General features: G+C 43.3%; 1 protein-coding gene across 1 annotated transcript in view; it reads right to left on the bottom strand.

Annotated features, from left to right (window-relative positions):
- Positions 1-27,052, bottom strand: part of CELF2 (CUGBP Elav-like family member 2) — a 386,282-nt gene that overhangs the window by 94,058 nt on the left and 265,172 nt on the right. The window contains exon 4 of the mRNA XM_084270422.1: positions 5,773-5,855. Within this exon, the coding sequence (XP_084126548.1) occupies positions 5,773-5,855 (83 nt within the window). The remainder of the gene's footprint in view (positions 1-5,772; positions 5,856-27,052) is intronic.

Raw genomic sequence — 27,052 nt, 5'->3', positions numbered from 1 at the left:
ACAGCTAAAGTCCCAATTTCATGCCAGAACTTCCATAGAAAGGGTTTGCTGCTACTTGGAATATGTATGTCCCACTTGAAATAAGAACCACGTGAACCATTAGCCTGTGAGAAGCAGGTGAGTGCCAACATCTCAGTCAGCACAGGCTGTTAGCTATTTTTTTCTGATAACCTCAGCTAGCTATGAGGATATATGGAAAAATATACATAGAGGCAACAAATAATCGTTGCCATGTCAGATCAATATAACTTCAAATACAGAACAAAGACTCCAAGGATTTTTAGGTGTAGATTTTACAGAATCACAGAACATCAAGAGTTTGAAGGGACCTCAAAAGATCATGTAGTCCAACCCCCACTGCCAGTGCAGGATCACGTAGACTAAATCACACAGGAACACATCCAGGTGGGGTTTGAATGTCTCCAAAGGAGACTCCACAACCTCTCTGGGCAGCCTGTCCCAGGGCTCCGTCACCCTCACGGTGAAAAAGTTTCTCCTTACATTCACATAGAATTTCCTACGCTCCAGATTCCACCCATTGTCCCTTGTCCTATCACTGGCCATCACTGAGAAAAGACTGGCTCCGTCCTCCCGCCTCTTGCCCTTTACATATTTATGAACATTAATAAGGACACCCCTCAGTCTCCTCCAAGCTAAAGAGGCCCAGCTCCCTCAGATTCTCCTCATAAGCAAGGTGTTCCAATCCACCACCTTGGTGGCCCTGTGCTGGACTCTTTCAAGGAGTTCTGTGTCCTTCTTGAGCTGAGGGGCCCAGAACTGGACACAATATTCCAGCTACGGTCTCCCCAGGACAGAGTAGAGGAGGAGAAGGACCTTTCTTGACCTACTAACTCCCCTTCTAACACACCCCAGGATACCACTGGCCTTCTTAGCCAGGAGGGCACATTCTGGCTCATGGTCATCCTGCTGCCCCCAGTATCCCAAGTCCCTCTCACCCACAGTGCTCTCCAACAGGCCAGTCCCCAATCCATACTGGTACCTGGGGTTGTTTTTTCCTGGATGCAAGACCCTGCACTTGCCCCTGTTAAATCTTATTACACTTCTCCCCGCCCAGCTCTCCAGCCTGTCAGTCTCGCTGAATGGCAGCAGCCCCATGGGGTGTCAGCCACCCCTCCAGGGTTGTGTTTCAGCAAACCTGCTGACTGCACACTCCATTCCCTCATTCAGGTCATCAATAAATACACTGAATAGATTCCCATCGATTCTTGACTTCACATACCTTCTGCATGACATTTAAGGTGCATTTATTTAGCTATTGGGCTTCAAGAATCCAACCAACATGTAGTGCTTATGTCACTTATCTGCCCTTAACTCCTGCCAGGAAATCCAACCAGATTCACTAGCTACAAAGCAAAGCACATTCTGGTTTTAAACTAATGCATGTCAAAACAAACCCAAACAAAGACTGCTAGTGCCACAAAGGCAGCCAAAGCAGTCCCTGCACACAGCTCTTCCAGGTTTGCCCTCTCTATGGAAGCCAATCTTCACCAAGCAGCAAATGAGAGCACGGGAGGGACTAAGATTATTACATCTAACCGAACACACAGAATAAATTCCGATGGGTGGAATCTATTGGATTATTTTGCCTGGGGAACAGAAGTTAACTGCCTCTAACAAAGCCATGAGATTCTTAATGAAGATGAGACTAGTTAAGGCCTCAGCTCTACATCTCATCCCAAAGAAGCACATTTCTAAGATCATTATTGCATTGAAATTGAGGCTTTCCCTTATCTCCCTCCTGTCTTTTAAAACAAGCCCAAAACGACGTTCCAAGAAAACCCGATTGTAAATTGAATCACACACACACCGCGTCCCTGTGAGCTCGGGTACGGTCTGGGCACTTGCGTGTCGCGTTTGAAAAGACACATTTGGAAATTCACGTCCTTCATTTACAAGACATACAAGCTACTCGTGATGCCAGCGCCAAGTAAACAGAAGAAAACCGTCCCTATTTTGTCGATATGTATCATATATATCAATGTGCCTGTATTTCTCAAACACTGTGTATCTTATCCTCTGCCCAGTAGCAATCCTACCACAACAAGTGCTATCTAAATACATTTGGGGGGAAAGATAAAAGCTCCATTATGTGACAAGGAATATTATGACTAACAGAGAGATTATACTAATCATGAGTATAAAAAGACGACGTTTGATCCTACTTATGCTGAAAGTTTTTAAAAATTTAAAAAAAAATCTTTTAAATGAATTTTATCCTCAGGAAAATGATTAAAACCAGAAAAGCCTTGAGATGTCAGCTGGTGACATGTTTTTCTTCTTTATCTTTCTTTTTTTTGTTGTTGTTGCTGTGAAAAAAAAATATCTGAGAGAATACAGCAAAGTGCATCATTAACTTCTTATTAATTTTATAATACAAAGGCAATTCCGTTAAAATAGTGGTGCTGCAACTTTAAATTACAGAACTAGCTTGGTATTTAATGAGAGATTTAGCACAGCGGGGTTTCTGTTAAATTAAGTTGTGCCTTCACATCACAGTGGGAAAACAGGTGTATATTGGTTTAGAATTATGGAAATGTTGACTAATTCCAAGGCTTGTAATCAAACAGCAAGGCACCCTGCAATATTTTCTTCCAAGATTCTGCATTAATCATTTATGTCTGGTCTTATTTTCTTCATGTCCACTAAAAGGGTGCAGCTCAAAGAAGCAGATAAAGTGCCCGTGTTTTCATGTCTCTGTTAAGGATGAGGTCCGTGGAAGAAGTAGATAGAGGAACAGAGCACTGCTGGCTGCTCTCAAACACCTACCTACATCAAACTGAACATGCAGTCGTGGAAGTGGGATAAATTTCACACTAAACCCCACTTTTCTGGCTTCGCCAGTGCCAATCCAAAACACGGAGCAGGACTGTATTTAAGAAATGAAGAGACTAAGCCCAGAACTAAGCTGGCCTCTATCATTTAATGACCGTCAAGCTATTCCTCTCCACACTTCGGCAGCAGTGAGGGTTATACCTGAGTGCAGGTAAGATGCAAGCGAGTTCCAAGCATCGCAGCATCCCTGCAGCCCCCTGCTCCTGCATCTGCCATCAGTATTACCTTACCCTAATAAATCACCTGCCTTTGCCTCGGATTTTCTTCCTGGGCTATTTAAGGATGCCTCTTATCTGACACATGGTGGTATTACAGTAAAAGTGGAAGGCATGGATTCTTTTGTTTCCAGGAGACACCTTATTACTGAACCTCCTACATACCGTATCTCATTTACTGGAAGCAAGCTGACACTTGATGCCCGAATGAACCTGATCCAAATTCATCCCCTGGCGTAACTCTGCCAGAAGATTGCTTCCATTTGCTCTGAGACTGTTCTGCACGTGGACCTATCCGCTACTGGCTCCTGCTCCTTCACTGGAAGTCGTGCAGTGGGCCAGAGCTAACAACGTGGAAATTGCTGAAATTCATCTGAGGAGAAGCCTGCTAATGTGAAGTGTCTTCAGCACATGTGTCACAACTTTAAAGCGTGCTTGAAATATTTTGGGATTACACAGATGCAGCGTAAGAGCATCAGCATACATGCTGAATGTCAGCACACAGCCTGAGCAAAATGTAGAATATCTTCCACAATACATCCCAAAGAGCAGCAATGAATCTGTATTTCAGTCGCTTCTCTTTGTTATGAGGTGTCCCTTTAAGGAAAAGGTGTGACAACTTATCTCAAAGTAAAATCTTAACATCTCCGGCAGTATCAGGAGTATTTTTAAAGCCTAGAGTTGTGAGAATGCAATTTTCATTTTTCCTTAAAAGAAGAGTTTGTAACCATACAGTCAGGACAGAAAAATGCACTTCTAAATGACAAAAACCTAGAGGCAGTATCAGAAAAAGATACTTTAAAAAAAAGAAATCAAGAGGTACAGTAGTGTCTTTAACTGTTGCATGCTCATTAGCTGCACAAAAGTGGAGAAGAAATGATGTCCTGCTCAAGCAAGACACGATGCGGAGCTGAGCCAGCTCTGCCACCTGTACCCGGGAGGTCAGGGAAGGGGTCTGCCCCTCCCATTCCCTTGCTGGGTTAACTACAATCTCTCAAAATGCAGCAACCAGCTCATGGGGCTCAGGGAAGAACAGAGAAGGAACTGAAAGGACTCTGCTCCTGAGGGGAGGGATGTATAGAGCTCATCGTAGAGCTTCAGGGTTGGGTCCCCCAGCCTACATGGACCTAGAGATGCTGGCTGGGAAGGGTGGTGCTCCAGCAGCATGGGACCACCTCCACTGGAGTGTCCATGCAACCCAGAACAGCAGTTTGACTCAAAGGGTGTTGGGAGCGATTACACAATGAGTTGGGTTAAGCGCAGCATTAGCTAAACTGGATTAGAGAGCTTTCATTTTCTGGCAGTGGGGATGGGAACCAATTAAGTAGGGTTGCGGAGCCAGAGGATGCTGTGATTCAACCTGACCTCCAAAGCGGTGTCAAAGGGAATCATCCCTCAGAGCTCTCCTTTCTCTGAGGATGGCACATCCATCCTCTACACCCTTGAAAGTCAAGCCTGCTTCTGGGAAGCTTGTAAGGTCTTGACACTGTCCCTTGCAAGGGCCAGTTGCTGGAAAACATCACTTGAATCTGAAGTGCCACTGTTTTTCTTTCATTGTCCTGTAGCTGGTCTATCCCTGCAGATTTCCTACCACCCCTTCCAGCAAGTTCACTTGCAAATGAAAGAGGACTCAGATTTTACCCGGATGAAATTAGCAGGACTCAAAGGTTTCTGCTGTCTGACATACTTCTCTACGCTGGACATTTCCATGACAGATGAGGTGGCTTTCCTAACAGGAGTTGCATAAAGGGAGCTGGCCAGATGTGAAATTTTCAAACACAGAGCATCCAATGTCACATACAACACGTAGGTACTAAGAGGCATTGACCACGTAACTGTCAGAAGAGCCAATGTTGTATGTATTTACACAGCCTTGGACACATTTCCTGTCTGTCACTGCACAGTCCAACCATACACTTGAAGACTTTCCCCACACCATGTCCATCTTTTATATTTTTCCAGAGTATTTGGCTGCACCCAGAAGAAGAAATTAAAACATTCAAAGAAGACTTCAGCGATAACACATGCAATTACCAGCAATATACTTCTCTCTAGCCCCGTAACTTCACTCTGAACTACTGTAGGGGAATGCACGCTCCAAGTTTCCACAGTACAACCACAACTCATTGAACCACCGGTGTGAGGTATCAGTGTGACAGGCTGCTGAGGAGAGGTGGCGGCAGGAGCAGGGTGACACCGTGCAAGCAGCTACCTTGGACCACGCTCCATGGTACCCTGATGTGCAGTCACCACCCAGGTGCAGTCAGGGTGTTGAGAAAGCACATGGATAAAAGGCTGCATTTAAGAAAGTTGGCTGCCTTTTGTCTATCCCTTTTCTCTCCCTTTTCAAACTCAAAGTCCCAGTGGTGCAGTGTTTTTCTGCCATAAGGTTTCCACTCCCCCTTGCCTCCCCCTTAAATAAATAGATAAATAAATAGAATTGAATCTACCTTGCACTTCAGTAACTGCCTCTAGTCAGCAGGAATCAGCACTGTTTCCAGCCAAGGGACTTTCTACAGAAGAGCAAGCAGCCTTTCGAGGTGATGCCATTGCTACAGGACTGGCACCGTTACAGGACAGACCAGCAGGTTAGCCACCCTCCCTTGAAGAGATCAAGGTCATTTGGGCACCAAGCAGCATCCTGAGTGAAAGGGCTATTTTTCCGGCGATAAAATAATTAGGATCAAAAAGTAAATGTACTCACCCCAGGTAAAGTTTTAATATTGTGCAGTGCATTCTGTGCCTCAAGAGCAGCTTTTCTTGTATAAAATGTTACGAAACAACAACCTATAGAGAGAAATGAAAAGCTTTCAGAAATTAGTGAGTATGATTTGTGAGAGTACAATAGGGAGGGAGAAAAAACAGTGGTTGAACAACACATTATGAAAGCTGGAAACGTGAATTATCATGAGGCTGCCTGTATGACATGAATAAAAGAAAGCTTGTATGGTTTAAAATAAAAAGTCACCCCCTGTGCATTGCATCTATAGCACACCTACATTGTTAGTGAACTGTAATCACTTAGAAATTAAGTTAACCAAAATCCAATTGGCTTTGTACAGTGTAAATAAGGTTATATTTTTCTGAAGGCTCCCAATTATACTTTGAATATAAGCAAGATGGCAAGCTCGAGCAGCAGGAATTCATTGTTGCATCTCAGGCAGAAAATCGGGTTAAAGCAGGACCTGATTTCAAGGGCCTCACATGTATGAGCTAAGGTTTGCTTCCCCCCCCCCCCCCTCTTTTGAAACAAGATAGGACGGAGGTAGTGCACTCATCTCACTTGCAAGAAGGAAGATACACCACAATACTGGTGGGACAGTGGAGGCTGCAGATGGGTGGCTGTGCTAAGTGAGGATCCATCCGTCCAACCTTCTGTGATACCAACAGTTTTAGTTGCCTTATTCCCTCATTTATCCCTTTGGCAGCGTGGTCCGTGGGACCAAACACAGGTTGTTCCCACTTTATTGAAAACATGGCAAGTAACTCTTCCTGCAGCACATGCAGCCCAGGCAGTTCCACACCTGCCCCTGGGTGACATCAGGGCTTGCAGGTAGATCCTCAGGGGACAGCTATAACATGATGGGTGTGGGGCACAGAAACGAGGGCCAAGCCTTGACTTTCAGCAGTGTGTAATGTCCCCCAGCAATGAAGTCTGCTCCCAGAGATGCACAGGCATGTGTGGAGAGCTCACTGCAGGAGGACCCTGCAGCCGTGTTGCAATTGGGATGCTCAGCACTTCCATTATCCCAGCTTGTGACTTCAACATCACTTCCAGTGGGAGGGAAACTGCTTTGGGAGCCTCACTTGTGCACTTACGCGCATAAAACACAATTTCAGGTATAGACACAAGGAAAATTCACACTTAAATAGCTCCTACCCGACACAGTAAAACAGTGATGTAGGCACAATCTTAGTCTCCTCTCTTGCTTCTCCTGCCACAGGAGAAACAGAGTGAGGCTGAATGCAGCCCTTGGCCTGCGAACACTGTGAGCCTCTCACACAACGAGAGACCCCAAATCTCCTATAGAGAGCTCCGTGGCTGCTAGTGACCCAACTGCTATGGGGAGAGGGAAAACATACTGGGCAGTGCTGGCTGGGAGGCAGAAGCAGCTACTGAAGCAAAAACCTACTTCTCATCAAACAACATGATGCAGATTTTACTGATGAATTAGAAAACAAAACTGTTCTCTTAATCACGGGCAGAGATTTGTTGCAGCTCCAGAGGAATGTCAAAAGCAAACAATAAACAGACGAAATCCCAGCTCTCAAGCCTCGGTTTTCCCTTGGAGCGTGACACAGACGAAATAATCTGCCCTTCGGGTAGTGATCAAAGCTGCTGCTCGCACCGGTTCCCTAATGTTGACCGAGGTGAAACAGCACATCCCGCCGGATACGCCTGCTTTTGTTCAACCTGAGAGCACTCCCTGAACTGCACAGGAGACCTAGGAGAAAGCATGTGCAGGAGAGCACAGCTAGCACACCTTAAGCAGCCATGCAGAGGTGGCCCACACCAGCCCTTGGAAGGAAAGGCCAAATCCAGAACCTCTGCCACCTTTCACTGGGCTCAAGCTGAGTGCCGCGCTGCGAACGCTCCCTCTGGCTTTGTAGCCTGGCCAGTGATGACCATCACCTTTACAGCAAGCACAGGAAATCATGTATTCCCAGCTGGAATACAGCGAGTTTATCCCCCAGGCAGAAAAGCACTTGCAGGCAATACAATGCAGTGGCAGGAAGGCGATGCAGACTTAACGCAGCTGGAGGAACATTTTTCATACTGCCAACAGGTTCCTCCAAATTTCACAGTTTACGATAGAGACGGTTTAATAATTATTTCAACGAACCAAACGTTGTTTGGCAGGGATGAGTGTCACAGGCAAGGACAGGCCGGTAAGGATTGAGTTTCCTCTTAGTGTTCCTAAATCTTTGACTCCACCGTAAAATTTGTAAAGGTTTAAATTATTTTACTCCAGAATGCAAATGGGAAACAAACCCAGGTTTGTGACCTTCAGTGGCGTGGCTTTGAGAAAACATTGCAACATATTTCCATCCTGCCAGTCAGCTCCAAAGGCAATCTTCTACCATTCCCTGATTTTTTAAAAGGTTTATTAGCTTTTTAATATAAAGCTTTTTAACCAGGAGAGAGGATTCAGAGGGGGAAAATATCAAGCAGTAGTCATGACTTTGCAATTGCGATGTCCTTTACCGTAGGTCCAAAGAGTTTCATTTCAGATTCCAGCTCTGTGGGTTTATTCTGATAAGGAGAAGTTTGAAATCTATTGGTTTATCAGTCTTGGCAGTACTTGAAAGAACTGCACTTGAAAGATGAATATGCTGTGAAATACCCTTTAACTAGTCATTTTTGGGAAGTAATAGTGCAGGAGAAAAAAATGTCTCTGTGAATGAGAACTGGTAGAAAACAGTAGCTTAATGGGAGATGTGCAGATCTTTCACAGGCAGATCACTGGACCCTGACAAAAATGGGGAATTCACAGATCAAAAGTTTGGAAAATGCACGTGGATAAAACCTTCCTCTGGACTCATTTTGTTCATATCTTCTCAAAAAAGCACAACAAAACAAGAGATGGATTGCTTTAGTTTGAGGAGAGGATGGGCACCAGTCGTGGACATTTGATTTTGAACCTATGCTGAAGATGTAAGGGCTGAAAAAAGAAAATTAGAAAACACAGGAAAACAGAAAAGACAAAAGTCGCTGTACAGTCGCAAAGGAAATGCTATAGCTCAGTCGATGGACTTTTGGATGGGGTTGTTGGCAGCTTGCACAAACCACTGTGTCTCCCACAGGTCAGCTTTGAAGATGCCTCCAGTATAAGATCCCTTTGGCTCACTATCGCTTCCTTTAGGAGAAAGTACCAAATTCAGCCTTTTCTGCAGAAATATTGGAAGGGAAGACTCCTGTGCAAGAGGATGGGGCTAATTTGTGCTGGTTGGCTGGTAGCTGGCCCCTGTTGAAAAACAACTAGGAAATGCCTTTCCTTCCTCCATTTTCACAGAGTCACAGACTGGGTTGGGTTGGGAGGGATCTCAAAGCTGATCTAGCTCCAACCCCCTGCCATGGGCAGGGACACTCTCCACTAGCCCAGTTGCCCAAAGCCCCATCCAGCCTGGCCTTGAACCCTGCCAGGGATCTGGGGCAGCCACAGCTTCTCTGGGCAGACAGTTTTCCCTGAGAAAATGTGCTACTGCGAAAGACAAATCAGTGATGCCACTGGAAAAGAAAATGTACGCTTCCTACTAAGAGAAGAGAAAGGACAAAAACCTCAAGTCTCCTCTCCCCAGCTCCTACCCTTGCGCCCCCGGCCCAACACATAATCTTGGCTTCATCACCAACAAACCTGACAGCAGCTTGAACCACAACTAAACTTTTCCGACACCCAAATAACTCAAAGCCTGGCAGCGATAACCTTCTCCCCTCCTAGTCAGGACAACTTAAAAGGTGAATTGGTTTGCGGACATGGTTCTGCAGATCCTCAACAGCCTGAAACACAGCCCGGTTTAACTCCATGTGGGCTAGTGTCTTCTTAACCAAAGCAACAGGAGCTTGTGCTGCTTGTTCGTGCCTCTAAAGCAGCAAATCTCCTGTGTTTTGGTAAGCTGGTTGTGCTCTACTTGGAACCGTATTTACTACAGCGTAAGACATCTCTTCTTTGTACCTAGAAAAAACTACTGAATGAATCATGCGGATCCCTACAGTCCCTTAAGGACTTCGGCAACAACTTCGTGGCTATCCTGCCAGATGCTTGAACAGACTGAATCAAACCTGCCACCCTGTGCTTCACAGCATCTAACAGCAACAAATGGGATGCCTGAGAAACAAAGGCAGAAACCGGCCTTGCTTCTCAAAGCATCTGCGGAGAAAACGGCTGCAGCCTGTACACTACAATGCTCAACTTCAACACCTCGTTAAAAAAAAAGGGAAAAGATCTCTTATTTCAGCTTGTTTTCTCTCCCGCATTTTTTTTCTTTCTTTCTTTTTCGTTTTTCAAAGGAAATTTAGTGCTAGAAAAAGACCTCAAGGTCCCAGCCATTGGGAGAGAGTTGACACATTCAATTCTCCATGACACGTTCAATTCACAAGCCCCTGCTCAGGCTGCCAAAGGCACCAATTAGCACCAGTGGTGAAGATTTTATTTATTTAATTTCCACACAAACCTGTTTAGCAAGACAGTGAAGGGGGCAAACAGCCTTGCGTGTGGCTAGGAACAGCTTTGCGCAAGTCACTGTCAAAGATGGCAGCAACTTGATTACACGGGGGTCACCCAGCCAAGGCTTCACTAAAGCAACCATTTATTTACAAGTCAGGGATGGGAAAAAAAAGAGTGAACGGTGAGGACTCTCCCACCACTGCATGCGGTAATCTCTGCTGACAATGAATCTGCATTTGGCCAGCAGGTCCCGGGCAGTGATTGTGCTGCTGTACTTGGGCCTAGTGAGGCTGCACCTCAAATGCTGGGTTCAGTTTTGGGCCCCTCACTACAAGAAGGGCATCGAGGCCCTGGAGTGAGTTCAGAGAAGGGCAACCAGGCTGGGGAAGGGTCTGGAGGGTAAATCTTACGAGGAGCAGCTGAGGAAACTGGGGTTGTTTAGCCTGGAGGAGGCTGGGGAGACCTTATAGCTGCCTACAATTACCTGAAAGGAGGGTGTAGAGAGGTGGGCGATAGTCTCTTCGCCCAAGTGACAGGTGATAGGACAAGGGGGAATGGACTCAAGCTGCGCCAGGGCAGGTTCAGATTGGACATTAGAAGAAAACTCTTCAATGAAAGGGTTATTGGGCACTGGAAGAGGCTGCCCAGGCAGGGAGTTGAGTCACCAACCCTGGATGTATTTAAAAGATGGGTAGATGAGGTGCTCGGGGATATGGTTTAGTAGAAGACAGGTATGGTTGGACTTGATGATCTCAAAGGTCTTTTCCAACCTAGTGATACTGTGATTATGTTTCTGGAGGGCATTTTTGCACATTGCAGAACATCAACAAATTGCAGAGCTTTCACCATCAAACATCAAAAAGTGCTCTCCTCCCTTGAGGAAGGGGAGTTTTTCAAAGGGTTGCTTGATAGTGACCTCCAGCAACAGGACCTTTCCTCCGATACGACCTCTGCTCTACCACCGAAATTAGCCAAATTTGCGAAACCCTTGTCCCCATCCACCCAGCAGAGCTGACACGGTTTTGTTAGGCTGTAAATACAGCCCCATGACATCACAAGGAGCTCCATCACATCGCCATTTTTATCACTTTTTCCCAATTCAAACACAGACTAATTAATCTGTGAGGACTGTTTACACTGCTAATTTTGACCACCTAACAAAGAGAAGCTCTCCTCCACCCCGAGATGTGCCTTACACAGTCCTCACTGGCATTTAACAGGACTGGGATCTGTGTAAGAAGCTTAATCTCTCAGCCAGGATTTAATGCATGAATGAATATGGCAACCTCCATCTTGCTTTGGGTGTGCAAACGTCTCTGAATACGTAGATAAAAATTACCAGGAATTGGACGGGTGCGTCAGTATGACAAAATAACCCTTGGATGTGGACAGGAATTAAAACAAATGATTAAAACAAGATGCTGTGTGGTTTTGATTTGCTTGAAGAAAAACATGCTGCAATTTCCCAGGCCTGCAAATTTAACTTTTGGGAATTAAAAGAGAAAAGATAGAAAAAAGGGGAGATGGGGGTGGGGTAGAACCAAACCCCAACAACTCACCCTCATATTCACTGGTCTCGTTTATGAGTTTCTACAGTTTTTAACTGTCAAAATTTGTCAATTTGGATCTCTTCTGTGTTGTGCATATTATCACCCGCTGACAGTGTCTGAACCCTAACCATAGGGTATAGAAATACAAGAGCTTATCAGTGCGCCTGCAAATCCTGCAACAACTTAAAAGTATGAAATTTGCTTTACCTTCTAGACTAATAAAATAAACACTTCAAAACAGCTATAATGATTATCTGATGATTGAACTCTGTATTCTTTTAGCAAGTAATGGAATCCTGGCAGACAAATTCAATTCAAAATACATTCACATTCAGGACATCAACAAAGTCATCATGTTGTGAATTGAAAATTCCTTTAAAGGCTGCGTTTGAATTCTAAGGGGCTGACAGATCAAGGGACTGGAGGCCCTGGAAGGCTAAATGAGTGAAGTCCCGCTATGTTTCTTTCTTTCTGTGAATGAAGCTCACTTTTGTGTGTGCATTTGCAAGCAGAACAGGTGCTGGCTTCATACAAGCCTGGAATCTCAATGGGGACAGTAGCTTCTTGTCAATCCAGCACAGTTCAAGCCAGCCTAAATTAAGGAGGATTTATTTCCTTCCCTTCCCCCCTTTCCCCCCTCCAAATGTTCCTCTCTGGATTTCCACACTTGCTCTTCCTCTACCAAAATTTAAATGTTACACTGATTTAACAGGGATACTCTTTACAAGGGTCTCATATGGTCCAGCTGTTCAGCCGAGCACTGAAACACGCGCTCCGTAAATCACAAACAGCTTCCTGATTGGTATGATTTCCAACCAAACCCACCATGACCTGTGCTGTCACCTTCCAAAAGGCAATGAAGACATGGAAAATTCTCCACTGAAAAGACCTATTGCTACAGGAGTGTGGGTCCATGGTTGGGCAACCAAGCCTTTTCACATTCCTTAGATGGGGTGCAAAACCATGGGAGCCCTGTCTGGGATTTCTTCTGCATTACAGGTGTGGGTGCAACTGGCTGACCTGCATGGAAGGCACCAGTACTGGATGTTTCAAGTCTCAGAGGTTTTGGTTGAGCTTTTCCATTCAAAACCAGAGAAAAGCATCAAATGGCTGAAAAGTAAATACAGACATTCCTGACAAGGGGACAGTAGAAAAAAACAACCCTTCCAGAAATCCAACTATTTCTGTAATCCTGCTGAACAGAGAAAGAAGGTGGCTACAGCAGGGATGCATTTTGATTCCTACCTGCACCATCCTCTCGCTCTACGGTGTCACTCGAGAGTACGATGGCAACGATTCACTCCCGAAGCAATCCCTGATAGAACTGCTGTCTACTACAGAAATCAACCTTTAACGATGCCGCCTCCCAATTAGCTCAGGTTTGCTAATAGTTCGATATAATTGGCACCCTGATGGAAACCGTATTACCAATCCTGTCACCAGCCAGGAAACCGCATCGCCGCTCTAATGACAGCGCATATTATAGCGATGCCACTTCTAATATTAATACATCAGCTGAAGGTAAGGCTGGGGCTCCTGTGTGAGAAGGATTCACAAGCGGGATGTGCCAAATTCCACCCTCTGCTCTATTTTTCCTCCTGGTTATAACATCCAGGGCGGCAATGCACCAGCCCCGGCGTGCTCCGAACCGCCCCGAGCACATTAAAGCACAAACGCTCCAGGCCGGTAACAGCCCTGTAAATGGCCAGTGAAAAACGATCCCACGGAGCTCAATTTTTTCTCTCCATGCCTTGCGAGTTATGACGGCCTTTCTGTTAATTGGCCACAAGTCCTAGTTTGCTGTCAGCCTTCAGCTGCACCGGGGAGCTCTTTTGGAGGAGTCGCACTCTGTCATTCCTGTACCCTTGTGAATACAAATGCTCTCTATAAATGTCCTCTGCCTACAAAATGGGAGTGCGGGTTTCTTTTTTCCTTTCCCCCCCCTCCTTTTTTTTTCTTTTTTTTTCTTTTTTTTTTTGACCTAGATTAAATCTGCTGCATTTTCAAGCCTTTTGGGAAAGCAACTAAGAACTAATATGCACCGGTTCATGTGCCACAACACTTTCCTAGCCATTATTATGTAAATTTTGACTAAAGTGCGACACAGATAGAAAAGATATCAAGGGCAAAATTGCCAGAATCTGCTTTTCTTGCTCTCTGGAATAAGCCACTTATATTAAACAGTTTTTAATGGCTAATAGCTCTAAACATATCTGAAGAATTCCAATGCACATTTTTTTTCCTATAGGACAATGACAGATTTCAGCAAATTCCTGAACTCTTCCCTGCTGCTCGTGTAATGACCTGGAAGCCAATGGTCAGCACATTGGTGGTACAGTGTGTCAGGCTTTCTGGTTTATTTTTGAAGAAAGGGGTCAACTTCCACATCTCCAGCTTGAAAACACTCATTCAATATTTGCACTAGATGTGATAAGGGGGTTGGTGGAGGGGGAAGCAGAGGCAGGATTGGATTATAAATGTGGTGGCAGGGTAAATAAGTACATATAGAATCACAGAATCACAGAATGGTTACGGGTGGAAAAGACCTTCAAGATCAAGTCTAACCATCTATCCAGCTCTACTATATCCAACACTAGACCATGCCACCAAGTAAAACATATACTCTTCTTTTAAACACCCCCAGGGATGGTGACTCAAAGACCTCCCTGGGCAGCCTGGTCCAATATCTAACAACCCCTTCAGTAAAAAAAAAATCATAATATCCAACCTAAACTTCCCTGATGCAATTTCAGACCATGTTTCAAAACACTAGCAAAGGATGATCAGGAGAGCACATCTGAGTTTTTCCTATGGTCTTACACTATGGCTGCAAAGCCACATCATCCAAAACCAGCTTCCAATACAGATATTGTATATCACGAAATCTTTCACAGGCAGAAATACATCCCAGCATATACCAACAGACATTAAAAATCAGTTTAGAACATCAAGGCAATTCTGTGTCATTCCTAACTAATCTGTCCTTAAAGAAGCCAGCACTGTATGAGCTGAGCTGCAATGGTCTGGGCTGATGGATGAGAGATGTTCAAACATCAACTCAGAAAGTGCTGTGGAGATATCGAAGAGTGGTTGGTGGCACTGGAAATGCAAATCAATACCATGTCAACCCTGATCTGCAGGTTGATGGAAACACCACAGACCAGGCCTGGTGTTTCCCAAACACCCACCCAGTGTAAAGCTCCACAGGAGCTTTCCTGAGTCCCTCCAACAACCCACACAGCATAAATCCCCTGGGACAGTCATTGTTTCATGTTTGGTCCATTCATGTTTCTAGGTCTCAGGGGGGAGAGAAAAATTGGGATTTTTTTACATCAGTCCATACCTCTTATAATACAAACTGCCTGTCAGAGATTTTAGAAAAAAGAAATCTAAAGTAAGTAGGACAGCAGGAGGAGAGGGTGGGGAGATGGCATTCTCATCTCAGCTCTGTCGGTTTCCCATGGGAAGCCACTGTATCTCCTACCTGCAAAATACAGAAAAGCACATACAAAAAATAGGGGAGAAAAAGAAATTTATTTTTTTTAATTGGAAATCATTCTAAACAAGGCCTGTCACTATGTATACACACTGTATCACAAAGAATTCCTGAATTTTAGGGAGACATTGAAACGAAGCTACACCACCAATAACCACTGATTTATTATGCTTTCGTCCTTGTTACCTTTCCTTTTCTTGCTTTCCTTCTTATTGTCACACTAATTCTCCTTAATCTTTAATTTACTTTCTCCTCCCATGTACAAATCCTTACACTTTTCTTCCTAGCAGCTGGACATAGTTATTATTATTTTGTGTTTCACAGATTCACAGAATTGTAGGGTTGGAAGGGACCTCCAGAGATCATCACGTACAACCCCCCTGCCAAAGCAGGTTCCCTAGGACAGGTCGCACAGGGAGGCGTCCAGACAGGTCTTGAAAATCTCCAGAGATGGAGACTCCACAACCCCCCTGGGCAGCCTGTCTCAGGGGTCTGTCACCCTCACTGTGAAAAAGTTCTTCCACATATTGCCACTTGTCCTATCCCCACAGACCACTGAAAAGAGGTTGGCCATTTCCATGTGTCTCCCACACTTCAGATATTTATAAACATATAAAAATCAGTTGGGAACCAGCTCTCATTCACTAGCAAATTTCGCACACAAGTTTTTTCAGAGCAAAGACACGGGAATTTTATTTTAATTTTTTTTAAGAAACAAAACCAAAGACATTAAAATGTCAGGGTGGCCCATGTTGTCACAGACATGCATGACAATAATGCCTTGTTTTCAGAAATATATAAAGAAATTTATTAATTCAAAAGCTAATACTGTGATGTATTTTAAAGTACAGCTTATGCGGTTCTATTGTGTCTGATGTGATGAATTCATGATGAAGTTTTCTTTAATCTCAAGTATTCCCTCAATATTACAAGACCATCTCTCCACCCACAGCCCTGACAGCCCTAAAACTCTGAGCTTGTGTCTCGTAAAGATGGTGTAGGAAAAGCCAGATTTAGCAGTACAAAGAGACAAAAGAGGAAGAAGTCCAGGGAGAAGGAGTTATACAAGCAGGCACAGGGTGTAAAGATCTGCCATTGCTGACACTTAATGAAAACCCCTTAAAAAAAGGAACAACAAAAACCCACCTCTGCCCCTTACTCACAAACTTGGTAAGAAGACCGTGTTGGGTTGGTTTCAACCTGGAAGACTCGCATACTATTGTTGTAAGAGACTCTAAAACTTGGATAATTCATTTCTAGGAATAGGGTGCTGAAGATCTAAAAATCACATTCAATGTCCATCCGAATCTTTAGATGCCTAAATGCTTTTGAACAATCTGGCCTTTAATCTGCCTGTGTCCCAGCTTCTCCTTGTAAAATGGAAAGACTAATCCTGACCTCAAAGGAATACTGTGAAGAAACCATTAAAAATAAACAAAGGAGAAGAGAGACAGCAATGTGAGTAACAGCAGAGCAATGGTTGCTAGTGCTGCTTCCATCTGGCCAACTATGGTCAGGCATCCTTCCTCCAAAAGTTTGCTTATAGGAAATGGAAAAAATCAATACAAGACATTTGAGCTGGCTTAAGGGGCACTTAAGCAGGATGGGAAGAAATTCTAGGTGAAATATTGTCTCTAAGTGCCCTGAACTTCAGTCAACAAAGACCTATTTTCCCTTAACACCCAATGCCACCCAACCCCGTATTTTACTGCTTTTGGCCAAGCCAATTAACAGGGGCCCCATTCTCTGCCGGTCAAAGGACAAAGAAAGCCTCCACTCCAAGTCATGATTTGTTACAACACACACACTATTTTCAAGGAGCAAAATTTCACCTATTTGACAACTTTTTTTTTTCTCCCCTTAAAAATGTGTTCCTTTTCCCCATTTTTAAAACTTAGGTCAAAACCCATTGTCTGAACACATCACACTCCCTTGCTCCTTTTGCCCAAGATGCAGTCACTTTCAATTCTTTCTTGACTTCAACATTATAAACTCTTACCTATCTCGTATCGATTCCTAGGCACTCACAGTTTCACTCTCACAGGGTCACAGCACATGTCAAATCTTTCCTACACTGTGTACACCTTCAAGCAGTGTTTCATCTAAGGAGCTTCATTTTCCCTGAACTTGTTAGCAGTGACACATTGATGCCCCAATTAAGCTTTTTTTTATAGTAATAATAAGAAAGAAATAGAAGAAATTCCTGACAACTCTTCTATCTTCCTAGTTGGTTGAAACAATTTTATGCAGATGAAAATGCAATGCCACAGAGCCTTTGAACTTTAAGCATCATCTTTACTTGGCTTTGAACTCTCAACAGGGCCCATGATCTTTCAAAGCAATATACTCTGCCTCTGGAAGCTTCAAACAAGGGGGAAAAAGGCATGGTTAGGAAAAAAACCCGCAAAAGATGTTGTTTTTTTTTAAATGCTTGATGCTCCTGGAAATAAAAAACCACAACTGAGTGGTATCTGAAGAAGTGTATTCGGCACTCAAGTGTTTCCCTAATTAATTGTTTAGATGAGTGCTAAAATAAATGCAGCAGCAGCAAAGATAAACAAACCACTTTAGTAATAAAGCCATATATTTGTGCAGACACACAAAAATAAATGGCAGCGCTTAATGAGCACAAGGAACGAGAACGCAGAACACACTTCGTGTGGGGGATCCGTGCTCAAGAAAGCTGAAGCTCAAAGATCTTGGAGAAGTATCTCACAACAGCCTCCCAGCCCGAGTTGCGTTTGTCCCTTGTAGAGCATCTTGTTTTGCACAGACTAACATCATGTAAATAAAAAGCATCCTGATGAAGAATTACAGCTCATGTTTCACCTTGCCTGGGCAGCCTCACAGGAGCGAGGAAAATGCTTGTGGTAAGAGATTGGTATCCCAGTTGTATTATTATTATTGTTGTTGTTATTATTGTTGTTATTATTATTATTATTATGCCTGATCTTTAACTAACAAAATAAATGGAGATGCAGAATAGATGCGTTAACATGTGTACTTCCAAAACGAGAGAGAAAAGCTAAGATGACTCATGCAGTCTTTTCCTTGTGACTGGAAAATGAGCTAATGAAGTATAAATACTGGGGGGAACTGTTATCTTGCAAATCAAGGAAAGCAGGATTTTATAGAATTATAAAACTCTTAGAGGCAGAAAAATTCAGCTAAGCTCCCATTGCAGAGATGCAGCATTACATTTTCACATGTAATCCTTCCAAAGGTTTATCTGGTCCTATCTGCAGATTTCCTAGAATGAAGCTTCCCATAATTTCCCCAGAAAACTATTTTGCAATCTCACAAACATTAATTTTAAAGACACTTTTCATGGTAAACACTTTCAGCTTTTCTTAATTTCCCATTGCTATTTATTAGTTGAAAACCTTCCTAAATAATGTTCCTGCTTTGCAATCTTTGGATAAATAATTCACTAACCAGAGCAAAATGGTAAAAACCCATGTGCCATACGAATAAATACGTTATTCCCCCCAGAAGTCCTTTTACAATCAATGGTTTCTTTCTTGATAGTATCAACCATGTATGACTTGGAAAACTGATTAAAAAATCTGTTCACCAACATTTAATATCTATTAAGGGAAGGGAGTATTGAGAGTGTGTTGGACGACCTATGGGGCACGTCTCAAGTCCTCTAATTAATACCAGTTCACAGCAGTCCAAACAAGATAGCACCATGATGTATAGGCCCTATGGCTCTCCAAAGATCAAGATGTGGCATTTAATCAGATCAAGATTTAAAATAAATCTCCAGCAGCCTGTTTCCAAGTTATGACAAGAGAAATACTTGGCTGGAGAGGTACAGGCTGTATGAAATGATTGGCAACTTATCAAGACAAGAAGAGAAAGAAGCGGGGTGATTGGCAACTTAATCAGAGGGAGAAGGAAAAATAGAGAAAAGGAACAAAACGAGTGCCTAAACAGGGATGTGTTGGCTCCTGTGGCTGTCAAAGGTGGCCTTGAGCAGGCAGTGGCAGGAGGGCTTACACTGAAGCTTGTCTGCAAAGTAGATGAAACTATTCAGTGTTCCTTGGCATCAATAGCACGCGGATCCTGAATGTATCTAATCACGTTTGGAGTAGCATGATTGCGTACAGCGTTCTCCACAGGTCACCATGGCAGCCACAGGAACACATCCAACAAAATACCACGGATGTGCAGCTTAACGGTGTTTCGCTACCAAAAAATTCATAGAGCTTTAGAACAAAGTCCCCAGTCCAAGCTGAAAGCTAAACAGAAATAAAATAAAATAAAAAAAGCCAAGGGGTCCTTGTGCAGTATTTAATCTTCAGCCTCTTCTTCCCTGACAAAAGGTTCTTTCTTTTAATCAGTGTTCATTTCGCATGGAGACCAACCTGAACAATCACAATATGCTGGTAGCAGCAGCCTTTAGATAATATGCCCTTCTCTTTTATTCAACATGTTATTGTAGTTTACAATGTCTAGTTTAAGGAAAAACTATGTAAACTTTTTTCTGAAGGAGAACTAAGGGATGGTGGGTTAGAGGTTAGATTGTCAAATGAGCTTTGCAACCACCGGTTCTCACTGGGAAGAAGCATTGCTCGGTCCTTTCACGAAGCAAACCCTACTCATCTATGACTTTTATTTATCCACAAAGTGCAGTGGGTCACCAGAGAAACTACATAATAGTGTCCTAAAAATGTGAATTTTCTTTTCACTTGAGATGAGGGATACAGGAATAAGGACGTGCTTGGAGGGAAGTCCTTGTAAGACTAGGATCCATGTCTTGCATGGTATTTTGGCTCCTGCTAAGCCTTATTAGGAGAAATCTAAAGATATTTCCAAGCAATTTGAAATCCTCTATCAGCATTACGCACTCTTGCACTTTGCATGCAAGAAAGATAAACCTTAATGTATAGCAAAATTATTTCTGGAACTGCATAGTGCACATTCTCACTATAATGCATATCATAAGCTTTAACACAGAGATAACTAAGCGATTACTTGTCAAACTCCTCTCATTCCATCAGTCTTAAAAGATAGGATAAAAAAAGCTTTTCATGTGCAACAGCAGGCTCCAGATTAGTCCTGCAGAGTTACCAAAAATGTGGAACTAAATATCAGACAAGCCCAATTTGAAATGATGAAACACTTCTGAATTCTAAAACAATTAGGCTGATTTACAACACATGGCCTGACACAATGTAGGTTTGAATCCTTTTTGGATTTTTTTTCCCTCTCCTTTTTAAAAGGGGACACATTTTTTCATGCTAGTCATAAATTAATACAATCAAGATTTATTTCCCTTTTTTTTTTTCTGGGTAGTTAAAAGCTTATGCCTCCCAAAGATGTTTGTGGAGGATTTGTATTTTCCCTAGGATGATATACACAGAAGTGAGTTACAGACCTAGGAAAGGCAAACCACAACTATGACTGAAGAACAGCATCATATCCTCTTCTTGTGGCTTTTCAGTGATGCCGTGATACGTATTTACTTGTTTTTCACTGCTAGGTCCCTTCATTTCTGCTTGCAAATCAAGGATTCTGGGGTCCTATGAAGACGAATCTAGTGAGGCTTGCAGTTTTCTCCTCTACTCTTGACAGTGCTTGCTCCCAGAAAACAAACACACACATCTTGAGTACTTCTGCTCACACCAAGGTTGAGATTTAAACAAACACTGACACTGGTGATGCAACTCTGGCTGATGGCACTAAGAAGTCATTACCTGTGTTTCAATATCCATTTGATTGTTGCCTGTGTTTTCAGACAAACACAAGACTAGAGAAACCCTTCTTTCATTTACCACAAGACAATGTTAGTGATGGCAGCAGCATTGCTCAAAACCCACTCTGAAGAATATTTTGGCTCCTTTATTACAGAATACTGGATTTTTTACAAGAGAAAGCATAAAACAACAGGTACAGTCCCAACACTTTCTTAAAGGCTTTCACTTTTGCAACATATGGGCAATAGATTCTATATGAAAGTCCTGTTTCTCTATACTTAAGGGTATTAATATTTTAGTATGACTGCATCCGTGAATGAAGACATTCAAAAAGCCATTATGTTTTCAACTTAGGTTAATAATAAGGCTATTTTTCCACCCACTCTCTGGCACAGCTGTAATGTTCTTGGCCTCAAGTGGGAGGCAATGTGGAACAAGGATTAGCAAGATGGATGATATACAACATACAGTGCCAGTTCATATAAAATATTACTAGATTGGAAATGACTGTTTACTGTCTCAGTAATTACATGACCACTTTTTTTCCTTCCAAAGAACATACAGTATGCAGTGCTCCTCTATGCCAATAAAGCTTAGTGCGTAGCACCTGGGTAATGACAAATTAATTTTTTGAGCTAAGCCTGATGAGCGGGTCAGCCAAAATCTTAGGCAGAGTTTATCCCCAGTACTATTTTACATGACAGAAAATACATCCCTCACATTCATCAGCATTAGCACAGAACGGGGATTATACAACAGAAAATAAATAAAATCGGGGAGAAAAAAAAGTTAGGAAAAAAATATGTTAGGATTGTATGTGTTTACAGTGCAATAACAACACGTTTAATCTTGGAGGAGGGGAAGAGTTGGAAGCCACATCCCATGATCCATTTCCAAATAAAATTGGACAAAACATTTAGGAACGCGCTGAGCAGAACAAGTGTAGATTTGGCAGACAAACGGGAGGAACTAGCAGGCCCTTTTCTGGTCAAGTTAGATTTGCAAACCTGAGACCTTGGTATCCTGAAAGACCTCTTGCTCCATCCAGAGACCCACCTCTCCTGACTAAGGCTGTAGGGGCTCAGCCAGAGCCACTGAGCACCTGTTTCCTGGCATGGTGAGGTGCCATTGCACCTCAAACCCAGAAAATGAGATGGGTCCATGTTTTATATCTTGTTCAGGCTTAAAACTTCTTTCACCACAAAGTCGACACAAATTGTTTAAATTCCAAGTGCTCAGCAGTTCTCATCACTTGGACTACTGGCCACAGCCACTGCCAAAATATCATCAGCAATACTTCAGAGTTGAAAAATGTTTTCTTTAATAATTTTAGTGAGAGAGCAATTTCACATGAAAGAGAAACAGAAGGGTTTCAAAATGGCAAAATCGTTTCTCATCCTCAAGAAAAGCTCCTCTGAAAGAGCTGTTTGCATGACCCAGACACCTCTGTTCCCATGTAAATAGTTTACAGATTTAAGAAAACATATAGACAGGCTTATAGCGTTATTGCACCAGCTGTAGACGAGCTCTATTCACCGAGCAATCCATTCCCACAAAAGTATTTTCATCAAAATTAATCTTAATGTTCAGTCCTCCTTCCCCCACAAGCTAACATTGAGGAGCTTTGAAATGCATGTTAGAATGATAGAATTGTAGGGCTTGGAAGGAGCTTCAAGAGATCATGGAGTCCAACCCCCCAGTTCTTGATGTTAGGTACGTCTTGATGTTAGCTACATCGAGAACGAAGATGAGCAATTCCTGGTTCTCTTAACCACACAGGGTGCAAGTGGATGATCTCCTCACACGCCCTGGCCCACGAAAAAGACATTAAGTATTGGAATTTTTCCTGGTTTGAGTAGCCCAGCGATTGGAAGCCAAGTGTGCAGGCTTGCTCTGGTTGTTATTTCCAGAGTGTCAGAGTTTCCATGAGCAGTGCCTCCCGGAGTCGGGTTGGCAGAGCTCAGCCCTGCGCACCCAGCACCCAGGCTCTTTTTATTTTTCCTCTTTTTAAAAATTTATTTATTTATTTTCCAGGGCATTGGTCCAATACTGAGCACCTACCCTAAGTCTGAGAGTCTGCTCCTTTGACACGCTTGATTTGGCCAGTGTAGCAGAAGTGCTGTTAGACAAGAACAGGAAAAAACAAAGGGAAGAAAAAAGGGGAGATGTAGGCACATTCCCTTCTCCCACTCACTCGCTAATGATGTTTGTGCTATTTTATTTTACATCTTATTTAAAATTTCAGCCCTTTATAGTGAGATCAGCAAGAACAGATCTTTGCTTCAACAAAGACGCACAGAGCCCTTTTTGTTGAGGACGTGGGTCCAAAACAGGCGCCTGGGCCATGCAGCTTTCACTGCAGGCCTGCTCTCAGTCCTTGTTCAGCTCTGCCATCAGTGTTTGAGGACAAAGATCACTTCACCAATCTGCTCATACAGCATATTGTACAATCTGCTATGTGCATCTGCAACTCGAACAACAAAGGATAAGAAGAGCGTGAGGATGAGACTGGAGCCCCAGATTTTTGGGTCCCTTTGTTATCTGTGGTGCATGGACCCTAATCCACAGTTGAGGAGGCTGAGCTTCTGACTTGCTGCTTACACACAATGTACCATGGACGCTTTCCATGAAACCCAAATATTGTACCTGCCCTAAAAAGAATCCCAAGGGTGTTTTTTTCCCCCCACCCTTCCTGAGATTTAACAAGAGGAAGTGTAGGGTCTTGCATCTGGGAAAGAACAACCCCAGGTACCAGTACAGGTTGGGGACTGGCCTGTTGGAGAGCAGCATAGGTGAGAGGCAGCTGGGGGTGCTGGGGGACAGCAGGATGACCATGAGCCAGCAATGCGTCCTTGTGGCTAAGAAGGCCAATGGCATCCTGGGGTGTATTAGAAAGGGGGGTAGTTAGTAGGTCAAGAGAGGTCCTTCTCCCCCTCTACTCTGTCCTGGGGAGACCGCACCTGGAATATTGTGTCCAGTTCTGGGCCCCTCAGTTCAAGGAGGACATAGAGCTTCTTAAAGAGTCCAGCACTGGGACACCAAGGTGATGAATGGAGTGGAACACCTTCCTTATGAGAAGAGGCTGAGGGAGCTGAGCCTCTTTAGCTTGGAGAAAAGGAGACTGCGAGGTGAACTTAGGAATGTTTATAAGTATGTAAAGGGCGAGAGTCAAGAGGACGGAGCCAGGCTCTTCTCAGTGATGGCCAGTGATAGGACAAGGGTGCAAGCTGGAGCATAGGAAGTTCCACGTGAATATATGGAGAGGCTTTTTCCCTGTGAGGGTGACGGAGCACTGGGACACAAGAGAGGTTGTGGAGTCTCCTTCTCTGGAGACATTCAAACCCTGCCTGGATGCATTCCTGTATAATTTACTCCAGCTGATCCTGCTCTAGCAGGGGGGTTGGACTACATGATCTTTTGGGGTCCCTTCCAACTCCTAACGTTCTGTGATTCCTCCTATTTCTGGGGAGTCGTTCAAAAGTGAAAACCCTGACACACCGAAATACCTTTTGCAGTATCTTGAAGTACCAACCAAAGCCATGAAGGTTAGGGAGAAAGAGGAACAGTTCATGCCAGATGCTACCTAGTGAATGTTCAATCATAAATACTACACACAAATGCATGGAAAAAGATCCCTACTGTTTCTTCTAAACTGATTGTTTCCCAAAATCACATCTGACCACAATAGTAATAATGCTTCTCATCCTTACTAAATAATGTGGTTTTAAAAGATAGCTGGCACTGCTGGCATTGGCTGCACAGACCATCATCATACTCTCCCTCCTTGCCACACAGATCACTAGTCTGCTGCTTCGCATGCCGATTACTCTTTTGTAACCCCAGACCTTGAATATTTTCACAGAGGAAAAGCAGATCAATGGGTTTTTTAAGAGAGCATTACAATTTCATGTAATGAACATCAGTCGACATGGACAAGTACTTTCTTCTTTCCCCAAAAAACCCTCCCAAACCCACAAAAACAAAGAGGAGATTGTAGCTCCTTGAATGGCATGTGCCTTACTGATCGCACCAGAATGTCAACTGCATGCACAAACACGGGTGGGGGAAGTTCAGGGCTGACATGCAGAGCATTAAAATGTAAGATGCGTTGGTGAATTCAAACTTTTGCCATTTGATCCGGCCAACAATAAAGAAAGTTGCTGTAGAGACCATTCTGCTGCTTCCCAATTTCCATGAAAGGGTGGTTCAAAACCCTTTTTTTTTCCCCCCGGTTTGTTTCTGTTGCTGAATGAATGGAGAATAAAAGACTTTTTTGCCAGATTTCATGTATTCACTTTTTAAAGAATGCTTATGAAAGGCAAATAAAATAATATGAAACATAAAGGAGACGCATACTTCAATGGTATTTTTGACATTCAAAAACATCCAATACAGCGCATTTTCTCCTTAATAGTTAAAACATAAGAGCAGAGTAGGAAAACAGTGGATATCTTTATCACCGGCTTGAAGCATGTCTCTGGCTGTGTCACTGTGTTTCCACGCATCCGAGTTCCCCATTTATATAATGCAAATATGTTAACGCAGCTTATTTGCATTTCTGCTTTTATGTAGGAAGTCACACAAAATACCCGCCTGGGTCTCACTGTGGCATCTCCGAATAATGTGAGAATGAGAATCCTGCATTAATAACACCATTAAAAACACCACCCAGATTATTCCATGACATCCCTCTGCCATTGTGGTTGGATACTGCTGTTCATAGCATCGGGCTCTGAAGCTCCAGCTCAGGTCACCCTGACACACCTCCTGTTGCACACCTGGACTTGAGCTCAGGCTGCCCATCCTCATCACTGGTGCAGCCATTATCCACAGCAGCTACATTCAAACTGGGAAGGACGCTTCTGCTAAGCCCACACTTTCACTAAATACTCGGAAAACCATCTGTGAGCAGACAGACTAGCCCCATAAGCACCCATCCTAAAGGGCTTCCCGTTACATGCCAGTTACACAGACTGATAGCTGTTATCACTTCAAGCCCATTCCTATTCAGCAACGCAGGAAAGAACATGCTTTAACTTTAATCACTTGCCGAAGCCATCAGGACTGTGTGCTTAGCTGAACAGGGGTCTTTATGAGCCAAATATTATTCTTAGTAATAAGGAGACCTGGCAATACACTAGATGGAGCATTTGATAGTAAGTAACATTAATTCAATTAAATCCTCTTACAGCATACGCTCTCCAGCTAATGTAGTTTACAGTGAAATTTTCTCCGGCACTCATTTAAATATAATTGCTGCACTTATCTTGTCATGAGGAAATTTCTGAAGGTTACTTGTACTGTGCATGTGTAAACCTACAAGCTACGCTGACCTTTAGTTGGGAGATTTTTTTGAACTACTTAAACTGCTGCATCTAAATAATGACGATGATGATAATAATAATAATAATGATAATTCCCTACTTTTACACAGCACCTTTTAACTCACTATATACCCAGGCACGAACTAGCAAGGAACAAAGCACAGCTCAGGACTGGAAAGGAAAACTAACGCTGTTGGAAATGCGAAGGCTGGGAGGTGACATGCTCGGAAACCAGAATTTTGATAGTTTTGCTCAATTCCTCTGAAAAACCCAACGAGGTGTTTTGAGAAGATAACTTTGTGTTTATCTTTCTTACACAAGCTGGTCTTGTTAATAGCTCTGGGGTACTCCAGCATCGCGCTGCAGTATCGCCTTCTGTCCCACTTGAGTGGTTTTGCTGATGGTCCCACATAAACCCAGAGATATACTGGAAAGCAGCCTAAATCATTTGGAAAAACTGGAAATTGGGAAGTGTCAGCCAAAAAAACCCCAAAAAACAAACTACAGCACCCACAGCTATCCATAAACCTAATGGTGTGAGAGTCGAATGAAACACTGAAGGACAGGTACAGAGACGGGTAGAGAAATCTGCTGAGCATGACAGAAACAGGTATATTGTAAAGCAAAGCACACAGGAGACATTTCAGGCCCTTGTCCATGGCAAACCTTCCCCTATGACTCTACTGTAGGCTCTTTTGCTGGTCCTTTTCTCACAATGATGAGAAGACCCCTCAAATTAAATATCT

The sequence above is a fragment of the Gallinula chloropus genome (genome assembly GCF_964237585.1).
Source record: "Gallinula chloropus genome assembly, chromosome: 1".
NCBI classification, from domain to species: domain Eukaryota; kingdom Metazoa; phylum Chordata; class Aves; order Gruiformes; family Rallidae; genus Gallinula; species Gallinula chloropus.
Note: the sequence above shows the minus strand (reverse complement) of the source record. Positions and strands in the feature narration are given on the sequence as shown.